Raw genomic sequence first — 22,932 nt, 5'->3', positions numbered from 1 at the left:
TTTTATTTTTTGATTATTTTACTTGTTTACTAATAACTTAATAAGACACTTGTCAACTTCAGTTTTTTACTTGTTTTTCTATAGTAAGTAAACTTTAAATTACAATCACGCTTGTTAGAGCTTTTAAATGTTAAGTGTGCAACTGTTATGTAGTTATTAGCTTGTTTTATAAGATCTCTGAAATATCGATATCAGTTTAATTTTATAAAAATCAACAACTTTTACGTTAACGTTACATTTAGTGTTTAAATATTAAGTCAGAAAAACTTTAAACGCCAAAACTAAAACACGTTTGAAAATGTTTTTGTATATACATAAATCCCAAAAAAGTTAAGTTTAAATATTTATAACGTATAGTATGAAAATATCGTGTCACGATGGGAGAAAGTAATACTTAAACCAATACAGCACGAATATAATTAAAATCAATAAAGATATACTCTGGGTTGCATCTCTTAGAGTCAGAAAATATTATGAGTGACTGAAAACTGTGTTGAATCATACTAATTTTTTTAATTTTATAAAAAACTTAATATACTTTAAATAAATTAACTTTACTTATTAAGACCACTAAAACAAAATTGGTTATAATATATCAAAGTATAGAAACTGGAACAACTAGATCTCATTCATAACCTAAACCTAAATAGCCTAAGTTTTTTTTTATTTAAACTAGTCTGAGTTATCCTTAAAATTTTTTAATAATTTCAGTCTATTTTAAGTTATCATTAGTGTTTGGCACCCCTGTATATTAGTAACTTAGAATAGACAAGGTTCTCAGCAGTATTAACCTTTCTGATAAATATGTAATTTTTTTAAATTCTGCTAATATATTTCCAGAAAATTATTTGTTAGCAACTTCTATAACAAAGCAAACTTTAATTGTTTTCCTAGTTCAAAATACCTAAGTCTTTATTTTTTAGGTTGTCTAATAAACAGTTACTGGTTTTAATCTTAAAAATATCACAGGCAAATAAAAGTTTATTGTATCATACACATATAATTGAATGTGGCTGTATAATTGTGTTTTAATATTACTTCAACTTTCTCTAGTTGTGAGCATAAAGCTGTTTTTAATTGTTTCTAATATTTTAAACAATGCCTTAGTCCCTCACAAAGACTTAGCTAAGGCTTGTTTTATGATTTCTTAAACAAACTTGAAGTAAAAATTTCGTAAAACAATTATATTGGCAACAACAGTAACAAAGTTTAATGAACGAAACATGATGATTGAAATAATAAATAAATACAAAATATATGTTAGAATTTATACGAAGTAACTGGTATCAAATCGTCTAGCAATTGTTGATCCGTTGTGTTATCAACATTATTATTGACATTCTCCTGTGGCACTTGTCTGTTATTAAAAGTTTTATTTGAACTTTGTTAATATAATTCAATTTAAAAATGACATTAGTTTCAGAAAAATGTATGGACTTAAATGCAAAATATAACGCATTTACAAGATAATATTTGAATAATTATATTAAACTTTAAAGCTTAAAAAAGTTTTTAGAGTAATTAATTGCTTTGTCTTTGCTATTTTTATGTAACAATTAAACGTTTTGTATGTATTTTACATAATTAGTTGTTTCCAAATAAATTTTTAATCAAATACTGTTCGTAAACGTTTCAAATTTGCAAAAAAACGTAAAAAATTTTCAAAACAATCAAATGAGGTTTATATGACAATTCAAATTATACAATTTCAATTTTATAAGTCTAAAGGACAACGACTCTTAAAATAACTTTGAATTAAAAAAAATTACAAAACACATAATAAAAAAACCACTCAGAAAAGCATGAGTTTAAAATATCAAAAGTTAAATTGTCGTGTTTAATTTGTCATTAGGTAATGACAAAATTAAAATAGTTTTACTTTATAGCTAGGGAACAGATAAAAGAAAATTATTCAACATATAAAGATTTTTTTTACTAATAAAGTTCTTATAGAAATATGTTCTTTAAAACGATAAGTTGAAAATTTAACAATATTTGCTTAATATTTTTTTTTTCAGATAGGTGGCTCAAACATATATTTATAGAAAATTCAAAACATTTCAAAATATATGACGTTGTTTATTAACTCTTATTTTAGCATTACCTTACTTACTTTAAAACAGGAAGTACAAAAACTATTATTTGATAAATTTTGAATGAATAATTTTGTTTCAAACTCAAACAAGTCTTCTTATAAGAAAATATTGAAATTATTAGAGCTTATGATGTTATAATTAACATCTGATATGTTTCAAACATACAGCTTAATGTAAGAAGTCAATAATGTAAAAAAAAAAAAAACTAAGTTAGAACAAAAAAAAACATTAAATGATGTTAAAAAGTCAAAACTACAGATAAATTTAAAATTGTGCAAAAAAAAGTTATTTAAATTATTTTGATAATTGCTTCAAGCATCAAAATCTAGTTTAAACTACCAAACAATCTTTATAAAGAAAAAAACCAACGTAAAAAATTATAGTTAGATATTTACATGTTTTAGGTACATAAAAATTTCTCTTATAAAAAAATATACTTATACAAACTGCTTTAAGCAACAAAAACTTTGATTAAACAACAACAAAAAACCTTAATTAAGAAAAACAAAATCATAAGTGTAAAATTATGAATTTATAACTCACATATTGTAGTTGTTGTTGTTGGCAGGGTTGTTATTGTTAAACAGTGCTCTAATCATACTTGCTTGCGAATTTTGAGAATTTCTGTTGTTAATATATCAATATCTTTTTTAATCTAATTTATGTCGTATACAATAGAGCTCGTCAGTATAAATCAATAAATTTTTAATATATGAAAATTATTAGTAATGTTTTATTAGTATTTTGGGGCTAGAATTTTAGTCAGTTGTAAAACCATTATTAATATTATTTTTTTAATTTCTGTTGGAATTTTTTTCCTGTTATGAAGTATTTTGATTAAAACACGTTATTTGTTTATTAATTTAATCTAAATTAAGACTTTTACTGTCTAAAGCGAAAATCAACTTTAAAAAAGCTTATCAGTAATTTTTTAACCTTTATGGTTTTTTATATTTTGTAACAGCTAGAAAAAGTTTTATAAAATTTGTAATTAATCAAGTAATTCTAAGAAAAAATTGTTTTAAAAGGTAAATATATAACACTGTTCACATTTTTAAAACTCTTCAAAAAAAGTTTTTGAAAAATAAAGTAAATAAAAAAGAATTTAAAAATAATAAAAGTATTAAACTAACTCATCAATCAAAGGGTCTATAGATTGATATTCAGATTGGTATCCCAGGCTGTTCTGCTAACAAATATTAATAATGAGGTGAATTAATTAATGAAAAAGATTGTTTTATTAAAAACTAAATCATTTTATTTAAAACTTTTCTAAAATTTAAATAGCAAACTATTGAAATCAAACAGACTCTAATGTTCTGATGTCATAATCTGTTATCTATTTTACTGTTTTATACACATGTAGCTGTTATTGTTATTTTTTATCTCATAAGAAATCAAGAAACCGCAGGATTAAAGAATTTGTAAAAAATAAAAATTAATGATCAATCTTTTTTAATATTTTTTATTGTTTTAATAACAGTTTACAATAAGTATCAATCATAAAGCTAGCAAGTAATCCAAATTGTGTTAATGCAGAATTTTCTTCCAGCTATTTTTATTGATATCCTAAGCGTAATTACATGTAGACTCAAAATGCTGTAAAATTCAAAATCATACTGCGATATTATTGATTTTTAATCACATCAGCAAAATAAGTAGAAAGCCTAGTATTAGCGAAGACTGCTAAACTTAATAAGTTAATGTGTAGTCAAATAAGATACCATCAGAATAGCCACGATTCAGGAACACTGTATTCAAAAAATACAATTCTTTTTATTTTCAAGTATTGATATTTTTTCAAAGTCTTTAGTTATAAAATCTTATGCTGAATGTATACAATATCCTTGGATCTAAACATGCCATTATGACATATATGCACACAATTGTAAAACATAGTGGTGATTTTAAACAAGTAAAAAAAAATTTTTAAAGTTATCAATCTTTTATAAAAAGTTACCATATGAATTTGATTTTTAGCTACGGACCTTAAGTTTGAAAATATAGTGAACAATTTTTAGTATTAAAATATTAAATTAACAACTTACAGTAAGATTAACATAATAATTTTTATAAAATAACATTTCTCAGATTTAATTCTTTGGTTTAATGTTTTAAAAGTCAATCAAGATTTTTTTAAATGAAAAATATTTGTTTGTTTAAAAAAGAATAATTTCGAATTTACACTTAACATAAATTCTCAACTTTCTAAGTCAGACACGAAAAAGTATAGTTTTAAAGTTATTTAGAATTTTAATGGAACCAACTATCTAAAATTTAAACCGTTAGAAAAACATCTCTATTCATAAACCTCATAAAAGTAATTTTATGCAACGAAGACAAATAAAGTACATTTAAATTGCTTGTATGCAAATTGACTGTCGTAGCAGCTAAATATTCAGCTCAAATAAATTGCACTATTTCACTTATTCATTTCACTGCTTTTACATTTTCTCAAAGTCAAAAACTAAAGTAAACAGATAAAATATAATTCACCGTATGACAGAATATTAAAATTTCAAATTTTCAACATAAAATAAACTAAAAAACTGTAAAACAAACAAACAAGTAAGTAACTTGATTCTCGTAAAAATTTTCGTAAATTCCAATTAAAAAAAGGAAAAAATAGCATATTTTTTTACAAAAGATAATAAAAATAACAAACGATTTTAACCTGATCATCCATATTTTCGAACAAGGCTCTCGAGAAAATATCCGACGAAATCGACTCCAAATCCTCAGAATAATCCCCGCCACCAGCGTCGCTGTTGGCAACCACGTCATCGGTCACCACGGAAACCTCCTCGCCCGTCGCCATAGCAACCTCCTCCCCATTACCCTCCACAATCGTAACCCCCCCATTGACGTCACCACCTGGAGTAGCAAGGGAATTTTTCGGGGGAATTTTCTTGAGCAAGTGGTGTATGGGAACGGTGTTGGGTTCCAACCTTGGGCGCTTGCGGTTTCCATGGTGATTGTGGGGAAAGACGGGGACCATGTTGAAGTGGTTCTTGTTCTGGGGATTTTTGGGCTTGAACAGGTTTCTCCTGCGCATGACCTCCTTGTTCGACTTTGAAGACATCAGGTCCTCCTCTGTTAGCAAGTATTACAGGTTTAGTAACTTTTTATTGTTTTATTTATAAATGTTTCATATTTTTCGTGAGTAGCACGAGGCCTTAATTTGAGATTTAACCTATTTATTCTGGTGTTGGTGATAGAAAGCAAAAACAAAATTGGTCTTAGGCGCATTTGAAGGTAGATTTTTTGAGATATTTTATTGAAGAGGGCCATAGCTTTTTTAATTTCCTCAGAGAGGGCCTTAAAAATTTGGGGTACCCCGCTTTAGAGCAAAATATGTGAAACCATTTAAAATAAGGAGTGTATAGAACACAATGTAGAAAAATAATGTAACTCTAATTCATGGTTATCCAGTAGTGCTAAAGTGAGGTCATGCAAAAGTGACCCCCGTGCTAAAATAACGCCGTGCAAAAGTGACTTACTGTGCTAAAATGATGCACCGTGCTAAATCGATTCACTGTGCTAAAGTTTCGCTGTACCATTCTGACACCCACCCTGATTTACCATTTGTGGCAAACCATCATTTTATATAATTGATGTATACTAATATCTTTTAAATTTAGTGATTTATATCGCATTGCGTTTTAAGTTGATCACCACAATCTTAAACAAACGTTCATATTTAAAACAAAAGTAAACAACAGTACAAAACAAAATCCAAAGAAATTAAACAAAAACACAATCCAGAACTTTATAATAACAAAACTAAAGTTTACTAAATACATATATGTTATTTAATTAAGTAATAAACAAACCATTGATCTGTGGATGATGTATTTCCGGAGGCTTGTACTTCGCTCTTGGTACTAATAACAGGGTTGCCACTCTTTGAGCCAAAAAATCTTCCCTGAGTGACCAAAAATTTCCCTGAGTAACCTTAAATTTCCCTGAGTTTCCCTGAGTATTTTTCAAATCTTAAAAAAAATATTTTCTCTTCTAACACAAATTATTAATACCTCATTCTCATTTTTCTTATTTAATAATAAAAGGAAGGTTGTATGTGTATGCTTCTGCATTAAATTTATGAAAAAAACTGTTTTCAAAAACTCAATCTTAAAAGGTTTAAACCAATTAAAAATTAAAAACTAAATTTTTGCACAACTTTGTGTAAACTTGTTAGTTAACTTTCTACATAAAAGAATAAAGTTTAATTTGTTTGACATTTTAATTGACAAAATTTAATTATACTATAATAATAATTTCACATGAAGAACTCACATAAATGCATACATAATAACTTCATTATGACTTGTATGTCTTTCCTAGCAACTGTTCTGAATGCAGTAAATAAAACTTAAAAGCTTAACATTATTGTAAAAAAACCTGCAAAAAGAAAGTTTAAAGAAATAGCTAAAGAAATATCTCATATCAAAGTACAACTTAATACCTAACAACTGATACAAAATATCTGAAATTAAAAATTTTTTTATGTCTTTTAGATGTTTATACACAATCTATTTTAAATAACTGAAAACATAATTTTGATCATAGTTTTTAAAACAATTTCACATTACCTAATAAAAAAATCTTAATACTGTTTTTTTAAGTATGCAATTTCTAAATCAATAGTTTTAATTTTATTTTCAAGTTTATTTGCGTTGTCCTTAGCAGCTATTCCTCTTGCTAATAATTCTTTCATTGCTTCTAAATCAGACTGTTTGTTGGCATCTGCAGTATATTTGTCATAGTCTTCATTCAAACATTTGAGTTGCTTTGTAAGTTTACTTTTTTGTTCTCCTAACTTGCTCAAAGCATCACTTTTATTTAGAACATTTTTAGCAAAGCGCTGTTGCTCAAGATATGCCAAATATTGGGCCCTAGAAGATTTTACAAATTTTAACAATTCAGAACTTAGTTCAACTGTGCTTGGTTCTAGACTGTTTGCATATAGATGATCTTTGATCATTCTTCGGGACCTTATTGTCATCTCTCCCATATTAGTTGATATTACTTCCTTATTTAAGCTAAAGCCCCGTTCAACACTTGCCTGGCCATTATGAAGCACAAAAACAGCCTCAAGGACTCTTGTTAAATCTTTATACTTGCTTGGGATATCGAGTGTGTCAAAATAAAAGGTGTCTAAACTGTGACTTTTTTCAAGAAAATTTTCAAAAAGTATTTCAGTGTTAGAAGAACTTAACTAATCAATGTATTGATTAATGCTGTCATCACCCTCTTTTGCTTTTAGTATCTTCATGCTGACAAGTTGTTGGACCGACCTTGTAAAGTTTCTGACACAACGGTCTTTACCCATTCCAATTAGACATGCCGGATTTAAAACAGCAGCCCTTCTTAAAAAGTTCAAACCAACAGTCATTCTTGTTTTAATTTTTTTATTATAGCAAATATAAAAAGTTTACATTCATTGTGAAATGACTTGAACAAAATGTTAGAAACTTTACCTTGATTTAGCAAATCTTGAATTAAAGTAGAAGCAGCACATCCTAACTCTACATCTTTTTTGTGAAAACTTTTATTTTAAAAATGCTAATTATTTAGTTCAAGTAGCTTTTTTCCATTTGAATGGGCTTCCATGAAAGAAGTAGTAAAAACAATATTTATTAACTTGTATACTAACTTCTGTACATCATCATACATGAAAGGAATGCTTGGGCTGTTTTTCTGATACCTTGTCTATTTTTTTAACAAAAGTAATACAACACTAATCTGTATTCATTTTAATTTTTTTTACTGAAAACAAGTAGTTGTAAACAAATAACAAATAACTTTATTATTTAAAAAATAAGAACTAATAGTACAACATAGTGTTTTTTAAACTACATAAGTAACTAAAAATAAAAAGTTTATTAGAACTTTTCAATGAATAGTTAACAACAACTTTTATTTTTTTTAACTGTTTGATTTTACTTAAGTAAATATAAATTTAAAACTTAAAAAAACTACAATTTTAACACTAAGAATATTGAAGAACTAGCCGCAAGGCTAAAAAAATTCTAAATAACCACTTAAATAATAAAAATTACTACTTTTGAACAAAATATTGAAACTGGATTAACTAAACCTCATTCTAGATCTAGAAAAAAATTTCCCTGAGATTTTTAAAAACTTCCCTGAAATTTAGAGAAAAAATCAAAACTTCCCTGAGTTTCCCTGAGTTAAAAGAAAAATGCCAAAATTCCCTGACTTTCCCTGAGATTCCCTGAGTTTCCCTGAGATTTTCTACAATTTGAAAATTCCCTGAGATCCCCTGAGTTCCCTGAGTGTGTGGCAACCCTGTAATAAGACCAATATATGATGTATTAAATTATTAATGTATAAATTATTAAATTATTATAATATTAAACACCATACATTATGTAGATATTACCTAAAATACATTTAAAAGCCAATAATTATAGCATAGACCAGTGATCTAACGGATCTTAGTATTCAGAAACTGGTCCGACCGGATATTGATTTTTAAATATTAAACGGATTTGGCAGAATCCTATTCTTATGGACCCGGTAAGTCACTGAATGTACTTAATCAATTTTAGTTTTTTCTGCAAAAAAAAATCAAAGACATATTTTGGTGTTTTGAAATTTACACTAGATATTCTGAAGTTCATAATAAAAAGCAAAAAAGAAGTATTTTGGGATATTATTAAAAATTAAATTAGATACTACGAAAAGTTTTAAGAGATATATAAGATCCGATCAGACCTAGTTTCAAAATAAGACCAAGGTCCGGATCTAGCCGAATCCTATTTTTTTGAATCCAGTAGATTACTAGTAGACAACAATACAGTATATTTTAAATAATTGTAAAAATGAACACATAAATTATACGAACCGGTGATCTGCTGATGTTGTATTTTCGGAACTTGGTACTTTGTTCTCACCGGCGGAAACGCAAACTTTTTGAAGTTTTTGTTCTGGGGAGGCCCCATAATTTCACTATCATTTCTTCTCACCTTGTTAATTTTTTATTGCAATTCAGTTGTGAATTTTTAATTTTTATTTAGTTGCCAATGTATTGCATTGAAAAGTATTACCCAAAACATACAATGTTAGAAAATTAAAAGACTTTGATAATGTTCCACTTTAATATATAGATCCACTCTATTATTTGTATAACAACTGTAGTTTTAACCGTTTTATAAAAAACATATTTCAAAAACATACACTGAAACAACCGTAGTTTATAGTTTTTTTTTAGTAGTAAGAGTCGAGGGCGGCCAAACCTCTTTATCAAAATCATATAATATAAATATAAATTTAAACAGTCTACATAATATTAAACATAGGGGCAGTCCAATTTCTTTATGGTTATACCTGGTTCCTTGAAAATAAGTAGTCTACATGTTATTTAACAAAAATATTCAAAGCCAGGGGCAATTTCTTCTCACCTGGTTCCTTGATTTCATCATCTCGCTCTTCGCTTTAGCTTTCTCTTGCGCGAATTTCTCCTTTTCCTTCAGGAGTTTCTCCTGTTCCTTGTGGAGTTTCTCCTGCTCCTTATGGAGCTGCTCCCAGGACTTTTTCAAACGGTTGTGAGCGTCAAGCTCACTTTTCTGTTTTTTTTTTATTCATTAGTTTTAATTGCAATTTACCATTTTACGTGTAATTACAATAATTAAAACTAAAAACTAAATAATGAATAACAATTTTTTAACTAAAACGAACATTTTCATCCAGCAATTTGCACTGCATTCCCACATGATTATATTTAGTTATGTAAACAAATAAAATATCAATAAAATCAAAATCTAACATTTTCATCTAATATTTTGCAATGCACCCCCACATGTTTGTATTTAGTTACGTATACAAATAAAGTATTTAATATAAAATCTAACATTTTCATCTAATATTTTGCACTGCACCCCCACACTCTTGTACTTATCATCCTCGCACTTTCCCATCATGGCCTCGCAAGCTTGCAATAACGCGTTGATCGGGTGATCTCCCCTGTTTGTTTCCATGATTAATTGTTCTAACTACATTTAATACTTGATTAGATTTACCTGTTTGCCTCGAACTGCTTGCTGCTCGCTTTTTTATTTTTTTTATTTTTTTTTTTTTATAAAAAAATTTTAATTTTTGATTTATTTTTTTTATGTTTGGGTAAGGTGGGTTGGGGTTAAGGGAATAAAAATAAATAATTAAAATAAAACTTTAAAATTATTTTGCTGACTCAGCAAATATGCAAATTAGCTGCATGTTTTTCAGGTAAAAAAAAGCAGTAGTGGAAATTTGAAGCTACCCATATTTAGTTGCTAACCTAATTTGTTAATTTACCTGTTTGCTTCGAATTGCTTGCTGCTAGCCGGCCAGTCGTAGTTCAGTCTGACCTGCTCCTGCTTCCCAGACATCAGGTAGATCTCGCCCATCGTCGTCTGTTGAGCAAATTTGTATGCATTTTATATTAGTTTCATTAACTTATTTTCTAATCATCTGCATAAAATATGAGAGTTGGTTAATTTTATTGAGTATTTTTAAGATTTTTCAATGAACCTTATGTAGAAATAACAGCCTCAAGTCTAAATTACAAAAATTTCATTTCAGCAAATTGATAAGTGAAAAATGTTTTACTTAAATTGTCTGGTGTTGGTGAATTAATAAGTGAATAATAAGAAATCTAGTACTTCTAGGTTGAAAGAAGATGAAAGATTTATAACGACCCTACTTAAAAAAATTGTTCCTTTAAAGGGTCAGAATGGCAACACTACCTAAATTTAATATATATATATAAATGCACATACTTATACAATATCATTCAACTTATACTAATACGTTTGTATATTGAAATATACAACAACCTCTTCTCCTAACTCTACTCTCCTTCTCTTCACCGCCCTCCTCTGCTGATGGTGATGAGGTGATTTCTGCACACCAGAGGTCGCTGTTTCGTCGTTTTCTCCCTTGTCGTTTTTCAAGCAGCCCGGCTGGGGAGATATGTTGGAGGACGAATCGACATTGCTAACAGAAGTTTGTTGGGTTGCTGAACTAATGATTTGTTTGTTCATTTTGTTAGTGATTGTGGCGGTCCGGCCGGAGTAAGTTATGTAGAACCCGTCACGAAGTTTGCTTAGCTGGAAAAATAAAATACAATGGTTAATAAAATAAAACTAGTTATTAAGATTACCGCAGCTTTAATTAATAATTGGTGCAATCATTTTAGAATGGGTATGCTAACGCTGATCTCAGAGCCTTCCATAAAGTATGTTAATTAGTGTATGTTTTAGAATTTAAAGCAAGTTGAAAAATCTTTATTAATCAAACATTTACTTAAATTTAAGTCTAAGATTTGTAGTTTAATATATAAATAATTTTTTGTACAAAACCTTTATCGTATAAGTAAAAAGTGAAAACAATAAATTAAACAATTTAAAAAGCTATATATAAAAAATGAAGTTCTAATTGAGTCTGTCTCTTTATGAGCACCAAAACATATACAATAAAATAACGAACCTTATGAATCATTACATTGTAAATAATATACCCTACAAGCACACCTTGTAAACTTTTTAATCTAACAAAACGCACCTTGTGAATGAGCACTTTCGAGCATCTCCTGTTGCACTCTGCGAAGAAGAACTGCAGCTGCTCTGTGTGCACCACGCTGTGCTTCGTCTTCTTATTACTTCTCACGTGACCCGCTATGGAGTGCATGCGGTCCGATAAAAACTGCCACTTGGTGCGCAAGTACTCCTTGATGTGGCGTATCTCCTTGTCCATCGGCATCTCGAACCTGCGCAGTTTTGAATAAAATTAAAATATCAATTGTAGTTAAGAATTTAACAAGATTAAATAATTCTGTTAGAATGATAGAATATCTATCTATAGATAGACTCTATTTGAATAAAATTTTAATTTGAAAATCTCGAATCTGTGATTTTTGAATTTTGGTTTGTTAAAATTAAAACAACTCTAAGCATAAAAAAATATTAAAAACAGTTGCTTAAAATAAAGTGGTTCATATTGGACTTATAATGAAAACTAAACGGCATCTGATCATAAAAAAATTTGTTACTTGATGGTGAAAGGTGAATGTGAAACAAACTAAAGTTAATGCTTAAAACAACTTGTGTTGCTAAGACTAAACGCTTGGTGAGGTTTGCTTGCACGACATGTTTACTAAAACTTTGTCATTTTTGGTGTGCATAAAAGAATTAAGGGCATAGGGTCCACCTTGATTTTTACAAGCTGATCTTATTTTATAGAGTTTTTAATCTTTAACCGCTTGAAAAAATTCAAAAGTTTTTAAGATTTAGCGATCAAAGTCGGTGACCGCAATAGGTTCCTAATAGAAGGCGCAAACTAAAAACGCGAAAAAAGACCATTTCACTAAAAATCTATCTCCTTCTTCATTTTTTAAGCAATCTTATTCAAATTTTTACAGAAAGTGTATTATAAATTCTTAAAAGATTGAATGCAGGAATTCTTTTAATTTTGAAAAATAAAATTATTATTTAATAAACTACCTATTTTTTTGTTTTTTATTCTAAAATATTTATTTTTTAATGTTTTTAAAATTCCAACATTCAAAACTTTTAAACTATAAAAGGAACGTTTCCTGAAAGTTTGAGGTCTCTAGCTCAAAAAATGAAGGAGAAGATAGATTTCTAGTGGTTTTTTAAATTTCCGAGAAAATTGATCCCAAAAAATCTGCGGTCCATACGTTTGTATCGGAAAATTTTTGTAAAAATTATAATATCTCAAAAGTTAAAAAGATTTTTTAATTCTATAAAAACTGGCTTGTATTTTGTTCTTCAACCTTTTATAAAAGATCCAATGTTATTTTTAGTAAAAAAAAGTCATACCCCCCATATGCCTTAATATCTGCAAAGAATACTTTACTACAAGTTGTTCAGCTAAGGTGTTATTCAAAAACAAAGGGAATTAGACTGTCTGTGGTTGCTAATGACGTGGTATAATTGTTTATTTAATTGTAATATATACAGATTCATTTACGAACAAAAGACTTACAACTACTTTAATTATAAGAACTAAAACTATTACAATAAACCAACACAAAAAAAATCTCTAACACAACACACTTTTTTAAATTCTAGTTATCAACTTTAATTAAACGACAACTACAATTGATTACAATGGTTGTAAAAATAGATGCAACTTAGAAAGACTGTACTAGAAACATATTTAAAGCAACATATTGAACAACTTAATAGCATCAAGACAACATACTTGATAGTTGGGTTCTGTCCGACCATGTTAACCCTGTTGTAAGCGAACATGGTGTAAGGTACCAGCTTTATTATCATTTTTCCCGGGATTTTTATCTTCCTCTGCACCTGTTGCTCCTCCGTGGGCAGTTTGCTCGTATCTGCAAATAAATATAACAATAAATAAAGTATTATATTAAAAAATACAAGCAGTGTCTAAAAACAAATGGAATAATGATAAATTTTATTGTTTGTATCTAGTTTATATACAGTGATTTGTAATAAGTTATTATACGTATCTGCAAATAAAATTACTAATAAACATAATTAGTATTTAAGTCACAAATGTTGTTTTATGTTTACGTATTGCAACAAACTTTAAATTTCTTCATTTATGAGTTTAAAACTGTGTTTTTGAGCTTTAATTTTTTTTTTCAAACTTTTTTTTATAATGATAACATATGTAGGCCTGGAAGTTTGCATATTGTACAATTTTCATTAAAGATTTAAGACTCAACTATTATAAGACAAACTAAATAAACTTTAAAAACCAAAGGGTGTTTTTAACAAATGTGACTGCAGGATGTGTTGATTTTAATTTTTCTACCTCAACGCTTTTAAAACTAAGAAAATGACAACTAAAACAAAACTATATTTAAAAATAAATAAAACGTGACGAACCATGTAAATTGACTTGAATTCTTTTTCTCTTCTTAGTCAAATTTGTATGACCTTCCTCTAGCATCTCTTTGAATTTTGACTGGCCTTTCTTGAAGAACGCAGCTAAGAAAATATTAAGATATTAACTTTTAATTAGTGGTGCTTGTATAAAAAATTTGAAAATGCTTTTGAAGAATCGGCACAATATCGTTTTGAAATAAATGTTATTTTTTTGATATGGGAAATATATTAAATAAATTGAAACTTTAAATATTGAAATTTGTAAATAAAATTTCTTAACAAACAAAATAATTTGATATTTTATTCATACAAAAAGAAGAAAAACAAACCATCATTGTTGTAGAGTTTCCGAAGTTTTCCGTAATTTATCACAATTGAAAGCTCGTCTCCTACATTTTCAACTTTATCTGTAACAATAAATCAATATTATCTTGTAAATTAAACAATTTATACTGTATAAAAGTATCATTAAAGTTCGAATATAAGAAACATTATGAAACTTTATTACTACAGTATAAAATACATTTAAATGTGTTTTTAAATAGATACTTTAGTTTGTAAGAAATATATTTTTACAGAAAGTAAATGCAAATGAATTTTATATAACTAATTTCAAAAGTCATGTAGAATAACTAACTGGGATTGAAAGAAACCAACTTATTAACACCAAATAAATAATTTTCACGTCAACACACCAAATAAATATTATGGTTACACCTTATAAGTTACCGAGATCTCATAGTTAGATATATACTATATTTACTTTCACACCAAAATTTTAATACTTGCACACCAACTAATATCATACAAACTATAAAAAAATAATTAAAATAATTATACCTTATTCAAATATACAATAATTTATTAACGTTTACACACCATTTAATATCATACAAAATCATCAAATTAATTTTACCTTATTCACAATAACTTATAAATGCATATTAAGTAAGAAAGTTGTTATGTTTAAATGCACACTTAGCTCCACCCAGCAATGTCACGGCTTACTCCAGTGTTTATTAGTACATCTGCGTTATTTGGCAAATAAATAGTGTTTGCACAAAACAATCATATTACATCAATTAAATCACATTGTAATAATATATTATATCGTCGTTTAAAAACTCACATTAACTGTACACAAAAACTGTACATTAAGCAAATTGTATGTACACAAGATGAAACACTTAAAACACCAAATAAAAAAAATACCAAACAAATCATATGCCAGATTAATTAAATAAATCATCAACAAATCATAGTATTTAACACTAGCCTTCAAAAAAATCATGGCTTCCTCAAGTGTACCAAAAAATAATGTGCACACAATATCAACCATTAGAGTATCATGGTAAGAAATATATTACATTTATAAAACCACCAAACTTCATACAGCAAAAGCATACAAGACTTAAATTTATATGTTTTCAAAAATATTATATACACACACCAAATAAATCAAATGCACACCAAAATTTTCTAAATCATACAATACTTCTTATGCACGCCAGAGTTAAATAAGTACAACAAATAGTTATATAATCAATCTATATATACATTAGTAGATATAATAAATAATATATAAATAAACAAATCATAAGCATAGAAACCACCAACCTTCACCCAGCAACGTCATGGCTTCCTCCAATGTTTGCTCGTACATCTGCGTTATTTGAGATTTCGACTTGCACTTTCTGTTCACACCTTTCTTGATCAGCATCTTCTGCATGTAAGTCTGCACACCCCCGAAGTTCTTGCCACACTGTTGAGAGTTTTTCTAATTATTATATTGTTTATTGTACAATGTTGGGCTCATGCACCAAAACCTGAGCAACTTAAACAGGACACACAATGAGAAAAATAAATATAAAACAAAAAACATTTTTATTCAACAAAAAATAAATAAACAAAATAATAAACAAAATTACAATAATAATAACTCAATAAATAGTTTAAAGTTAAAGTTATTAATTAAAATGAGAAAAAATATACTAAAATATATTGTTGGGGCTTAAGTTCATAAAAATAAAATAAAATGAATATTTTTAAACGTAAACAGATTTTTTGATTAAAACTGGATAAAAATTCAAGATAAAATTAATCTGTTACAAGTAGAAGTTACTTCACATATTCAAAAATTTCGTGGCACTATATTTGGTATTTGAATATGTAATAATACATTCTCTATATTTTTTTATTAAATTCTAACTTCAAGGATACTAGTTTTTTTTTTACTTAAAGAGGTCAGAATTTTTTGTCACCGAAACCTGGTTGTAAATAAAGTATTTAATTTACACACCTCTATTTACCTTCAGGGATAGAAATAATTAACTAGTTAAGGTTCGAAAATAGGTTGAATGCTTAAAATGGTTAGTTGCAATTAGAAGATATATTATGTGTTTATGTTTTTTGACCACACTTAAGTAAAATTGATTAGTTGTATCAAAAACTGAACAAAATATAAATTCTAGCCAAGCTGAAATAAAATCCTTGTGGTAAGAAGTTTTTGAACTATGCAGAAATTTTATTATGTTTTATTGAATTTGACCTTGTCATTTACTTTGCTACCGTATAATTGAATACATTAAAAAAAGGTTAAACTGCACAGATAATACAGTTTGTTTTAAGAATTAAAATAAAATTTGAAAAAGATATATGTTGTTTTTTAGTCGAACCTGAGCATTTTCCATCTTTATACTTAAAATGAATTTTTTTAACCATTAGACAACTTTAAAACACAGAAAGATAACTAAACAATGAAATGTTAAAAATTTACTTTTTATACAAACGAACTCATTTTAGTACGAAAACAACAGATTTTAGCACTTCTTTAAAAATGTTTTACTAAAAAGAACTTCATTATAACCTAAAAAATAAAATAAAAAAAATTATTTATGAAGTTTTACAAAAAATAGATGAAAAGTTTTTTATTCCAGTTTTTTTAGCCTAAAATAAATAAATGTATATGATTTATACTACTGAATTACTACTAACATAGGAGACGGCGGAGTAGAAGTTCAGTCTGTCCTCTTTGCACCAGGTTGAAATTTTCTTTATCTTTCTCAACTTTTCGTCCTCATCATCCTCGTTTCCGTCCAAGTCCGATGTGTGCTCTTTCACACCCAACCCTGTGTGATATTAGATATAAGAGGAAAAATATTGAGTTATTGGCCATGAATAAAAAAAGAATTAGTTTAAAATATAATCACCTTAAAACTACTAGTGTTATATGAAGATTGTTAGATAATTTTTGTAACTTAAATCAAACAAGTCTTATGACTTATTTTAATTTTCTAAAATAAAATCCACTCTTTGAGTCAAAAAATTCTGAGTCACTTGAAATTAAACTTAGATTCTCTGAAAATATTTAAAATCATTAAACTTACTTTTGATAACATATATTTTTATTTTCATAAATGTTTACTACTATTTAAAATTTAACCAATCACAAACTGTAAAACTTAATATTCTGAAAGTGTTTAAAATAAGTTATTTTAATTTGCACAAATTAAAACTCCTGAATAAAACTCAATGTGTGGTCAACATAAAAGTGTGCTGTACTTACCACGGTTTCCTTTCTTTAAAAAACTATCTGCTGTAAAAAACTATAAAAAATAGGTTACACAGTTGTGATAAGATTTTTTGTACCTAATCATACAAACTCAGATCAACTCTTAGCTTACAATGTTTCAAGCTTGAAATGAAAAAATTAAACAATACTAGTTTACAAAACTTTTTATTGTTTAAGGCAAATTTTTATAGTAAAACAAACAAAATTAGTTTGGTTTTCACAATTCTTAATTTGTTATAACACTTTACATAACAAAAAAATACTAAAATTACATTTTTTCTTTAAGTTTAAAGCTCCACTCTTGTGTAAATCATACTGCTTAATACATAATACTAATGCAGTAATGTAGCAATAAAATTTTGGCATCTCTACTACTTCAAAGTAATTAAAACTATGTAAACAAATGTAATAAACATCAAACCTTGCTGGTAGCGCTTTACTGGCTTCAATGTTTTTCTCAATGTTGGTCCGCTCTCGGTGTGGTGACCTGGCCTCGGTATTCTGCCATCATCTGCTTGGACGTCCATAACTGTAAATTTAAAAAAAAATTATATAGCAAATAAACAATTTAAAACAAAAGAACATACTCACGGCCTTAATCAAAGGCAACAAAGAATAAAATATAATTTCAAAAGGTAATATTTATTAAAAAAAAAGTTAAACACAAAAACACTTAAATGAATTCTTGAGAAGAAACTTTTTTAATTAGATAGGTTTAGATTAGGTATTTAGAAGCTTTTTTAATTCTAATCAGAATTATATATCAAAACTATTTCCTAAAAGTGAAAATCGTTTGAACAAGTACTCACTTTCGCTCTCATCCTGTTTCTCATCAAAAGGTTCAACAGCAGTGGGCTTCGTAAACTCCTCGTTCTTATCATCTTCATTCTGATTAGCTGTTTCTGATGCCACAATTTCTGTTGATCCAGAAGCCACTGTTTCTGCTTGTTCAGAAATCACGCCACTGTCAACAGATGCTGCCTGCAAGCTTAAACTTAACGGCGGTGCTTGTATTCTGTCATGGGTCTGGTCACTTTCCATTTTTTAAATATATAATATTAAATAAAAAGCTCCTGAAACAATACTTGTTTGGATTACACTGATTTGTATAATTTTTAGTAAATATGAAAAAATTGATACAAGTGATAGTTTTATAGACCCATTGATTTGTTGAAATGCTGTTATGCTAAGTAATCAAACTTTTATTGCATCAAACTTGTGGTACATTGAAATTGCTCTTTCAGAAAGAACAAAGTAAAGCAGTACCTTTTAGGGAATTTATAATTTAAATTTTAATTATTTAGAATAAATGTTTTATTTAATTATAAAGTACAAACAGTTTTATTACTTCTAATAAATTTAACTTAAGTTGTATGACTGTTTTGATAAATTTTTTGGAATAAAAAAAAAAAAGATTTTGACTAATTTAATTGCATACTAATTCGAGGGTATAAAGAAGAGATTTTGAAGAATTAGAGGGTAGAATTTAGTTCGAGGGTATAAAGAAGAGTAAACTTAATAAAAATAATAAAGCTTTAAACATAACTATGCTTTTCATTGATCTTAACATTAAATTCTCATTTATTGTAATCTATAATTAGTGATGTACTGGACCCGGATCCAGACTTTTTTTTCATATCAAGATCTGGCCGGATCTGGATATCAGACAAAAATGGCAATATCCAGCCGGATCCGGACCCAAATAGTGAGTCCGGTACATCACTATTAAAATCAAGATACCTTTACCTCTAATAAAGTTTGTAGCAATAAGCTATTTTTTACTGTAATAACAGTAGATCAATTTCTTTGCTAGTGTATAAACACAAACTTACATCACTTCTACTTATATCTTCTTAATTCGAAATTTTAAAATAAAAAAATTAAACATTGGCACATTTGAAACAGAAATATAGTTTTAACAAACTAAAACAAATATATTAGCTTCATAGTTAGAAAAATAAAAGTAACATAGTAAACAACTTTGTATAATTAATAACAAATATTCGTTTTACAAAAACTTATACCAGTTTTCATTGTAGTAAAAGCTTAAATTATACTCTAAACTAAAGATATTTCAAACTATATTGTCATTTCCAATATTTAACATTAAATTATCACATATGATTTGTATTAGATTAAAACTCTCTTTTCTTAAGTGTTTATTTCTATTGTGTTCTATTAAAAAATTAAACTTTTTGTTCCAAAAAACTGTTTCAATGTTTAATTATTTAAAAACTTGATCAGAAGTAAACTTTTAATAAAAAGTAAAACTACAACAACCAAGTATAGGTAATTTTGAATAAGGGTTGTTGACTAACCATTTTTAATTTAAAATTAATTTGTTACAACTTTTACATTTTTTATCATAAGGTACATACAGAAGTTAAATTTTTTAAAAAATGGAAATAAAAACAAAACTATGAAAAATAATTGTTTATATATTACTAACCGCTTACAATAAATAATTAGTTTAAGGATCTGTTTGATCAAAATCATGATTTAATGCAACTATTACATCTCTTATAAAAAAATAAATATTGCTTAGTTCAATTAACAAAGTGTTAGACTCTTTTTTTTAAATACAAGATTTCTTTTATTTTTAAGAAGGGCAATGGTCGTAGGAGTTGGAGAAAAATATGCTACTTCAAATGAGTTTTATATTCAAAAATTCAGTGTATGTTTACCTCTCATAATATTTTAAATGAAACATTTACTTATGAGTGACAATTCTATTATCTTTATTTTCAGAACTTCTTTTAGTATAAAAAAAATTTGTGTGGTTTATTTTTGATATAAAATTAGACTTTAGGCAAAAAACTGTCCTCAAAGGTATCGCAAAATTAAAAAGGTATAATAAAACTACTTTATATGTATTTTTTTATAAAAAATTATTTAAACCATACACAACAAAAATTATTTATTTGATAGATTTTACACATCTAATCCAAATTTTTTACTTGACAAAATAGTCTAAAATTCCTGGTTTTTCCAAATTATTTTGGCCTAAATTGTCAATTTCCAGGTTTTTTCAGAATTCTAGGCTTTTTGGCAACTCTGTATATACCATTTCATTCTTATTCAAATTAGTTTTTGAGATATAAGGATATACATTCAGATACTTTAATAAATACTTTATGAAAGAGCTAAATTAAAATGGCAACCAGGAAATGTTATGATTAAAATTTATATTATTATCATTATTGGAAGTTGATTGTCCATATAATGGACTTAGGCATCAAAGCCTAGGCCACTTAAACTAAAAGACAAAGAAGAAAAAATCAAAAATAAAAGTAGCACAAAACTTCACTTTGTTTACAACAAAAATAAAAAAAATAAATTTAATAAAAAATCTATTGATTAAAACAAAAAGTAAAATTTTCAACCACAAACTTATAATTATTTACGCTTTGATGTAGAACAATCAACATCAAAAATTTAAATGCATTGGCTAACAACAAAAATAAAAACCTACTAATAAACAATCCTATTTTTCCTATGAACTTTTTATTTTATTTAGAAACACTTTATCTTATCAATTCAAAGTTGTTAACACTTTAGATTAATAATGCTTCTTTTTTAACATTTTTATGATGCTTTTTATAGTGCAAAAAAAACTTTTTGAAAACTTGAGGTAAGTTGCTCATAAAATAAAAAAGAATTAAGTTGTTTTTAAAGTTTCAAGAAAACCAGAAAAAAATATTCTCCAAATGTCTGTATTGCAAAATGTTTACAGAAGCTTGTTGTGTGTTTCATTTGTAGTTTTTTGTCATAGCACTAACTTTATAAAACTTGCATTGCAACAAATGTAAACAATTATTTAATTGCTAGATTTAATATTTTCACTAGTTCTTACAATATTTTTTCTAATTTTTTTTTTAATAGTGCGTGTTGAAACTTAGTTGAAAACATTAACCTCATTCATGTCAAGTTAACAAACCTTATACAAAAAAAATTATTTTTGCAAACTAAGTTGTTGGGTCCTTCAAGCAAAAATAACATCCAGCTTGAATGACCAAAAACAGGCCTGAGTTATAAGAAAATATTTCAAACAAAGTAGTTAAGGCTAAAAACTAATTAATGTTTCATTCTTTAAAAACCATTAAAAGGCATCTAAAAATCAATAAAAAATTGGATATAAAATGACAAAATATTAAAATAGGATCAACTAAATTTTTCCTGATGTTTTTTAAATCTTAAATTATCCTGAGTTTTCTATAAAAAGTAACACTACCCTGAGTCAGCTTGAGTTTGAAAATAAGTCTACAATATCATTTAGTTATCCTAAAATTTAAAAAAGCAAAATATTCTGAGTGCCAAAATATTCTTGGTGGCAAGGCTTTTCCATACAGACTTTAACAACAAATACTTATTGGTAATAAAAGAAGATACTTAAAACTACAATGCTAAAACAAACCAGTTAAAAAATGTATTTAATTTGTTTTTTAGAACAACTGCATGTAGAAATGCCATTTCAGTTGTACATACAATTAAATTTTCCAATTTTCATTTAATAAAAAATATCACCAGCAGCCTACATGGAAACATATTTTTCATAGTATAAAACAAGGATCGACAAACTGCGGCCTGCAGGCCCCACTCAAAACTTTATTGCTACTAATCTGAAATCTTTATTTTTGCTATAAAAAAATGTTTTTTAATTTAAGTTCTACCCTTAATGAATAATAAATTTTTTTTTTCTCCAGAAATATTAATAAAAACAAGTATTTTTAAGCAAGTTAAAACTTCATTTATGCTGACTCAAGCATTATAAAAAAACAGTAAATACAGTTTGGTAAAATTACAGTATAATAAATTTTTTATTTGTTTATTTTTTCTTAGTTAAAACTAACCTAACTTGATAAACAAACCAGTCTCAGTTTAACTACCAATGTAACACTAATTAGAAATAAATAATCAAAGCAACACAAAGTATAACAATAAAAATAATAAAACTTTCAGACTAAGCTAACTGTGTCTGGAAAGTAAAAAATGTTTGTATGTAGTTTTATAAATGAAACATTCAAAAAAAAGCATTTTAATAACATGGCTCAACTTTGTTGTGGTAACAGAATACATCCACAAATAATAAATCTACTAATAAATTTTATTTTAAAAAATCAGTAGTAAAAATAATATTAAATGTTATTCTACTACAATTTGTTTTTTTACGAATTATTTTTGGTCCTTATAATTATAAAAAGTCAATAAACAAACTGGACAAGTCCTTGACAAGACGTTAAAAGGTACCCAAGTGATGTGCAACTCAATAACCAAAAGGTTTTTTTGTGCACCAAGTACTAAGACCAAATATTTTGAGAGCGTTCAATATACAGTATATATCAAAGTTATATTCAAATGTTCCCCTTTGAATAAATAA

General features: G+C 27.0%; 1 protein-coding gene across 1 annotated transcript; it reads right to left on the bottom strand.

Moving 5' to 3' along the window:
• Window positions 1-1,260: 1,260 nt before the first annotated feature.
• On the bottom strand, window positions 1,261-18,596 carry LOC145832532 (uncharacterized). The gene is made up of 17 exons (XM_082939846.1): window positions 18,365-18,596; window positions 17,977-18,084; window positions 16,979-17,112; window positions 15,602-15,746; window positions 14,314-14,391; window positions 13,985-14,086; window positions 13,326-13,464; window positions 11,664-11,868; window positions 10,937-11,209; window positions 10,416-10,513; window positions 9,974-10,085; window positions 9,524-9,688; window positions 8,968-9,088; window positions 4,771-5,189; window positions 3,230-3,282; window positions 2,640-2,720; window positions 1,261-1,357 (listed from the first exon to the last, which is right to left on the bottom strand). Exons 1-17 carry the CDS (start codon window positions 18,594-18,596, stop codon window positions 1,261-1,263), a joined length of 2,562 nt encoding a protein of 853 aa, XP_082795972.1.
• Between the last annotated feature and the right edge of the window lie 4,336 nt (window positions 18,597-22,932).

Source organism: Thalia democratica, chromosome 3 (assembly GCF_965202585.1).
Source record: "Thalia democratica chromosome 3, ktThaDemo2.hap1.1, whole genome shotgun sequence".
Taxonomy (NCBI): Eukaryota; Metazoa; Chordata; class Thaliacea; order Salpida; family Salpidae; genus Thalia; species Thalia democratica.
This window is presented reverse-complemented; position numbering and strand designations above follow the sequence as displayed.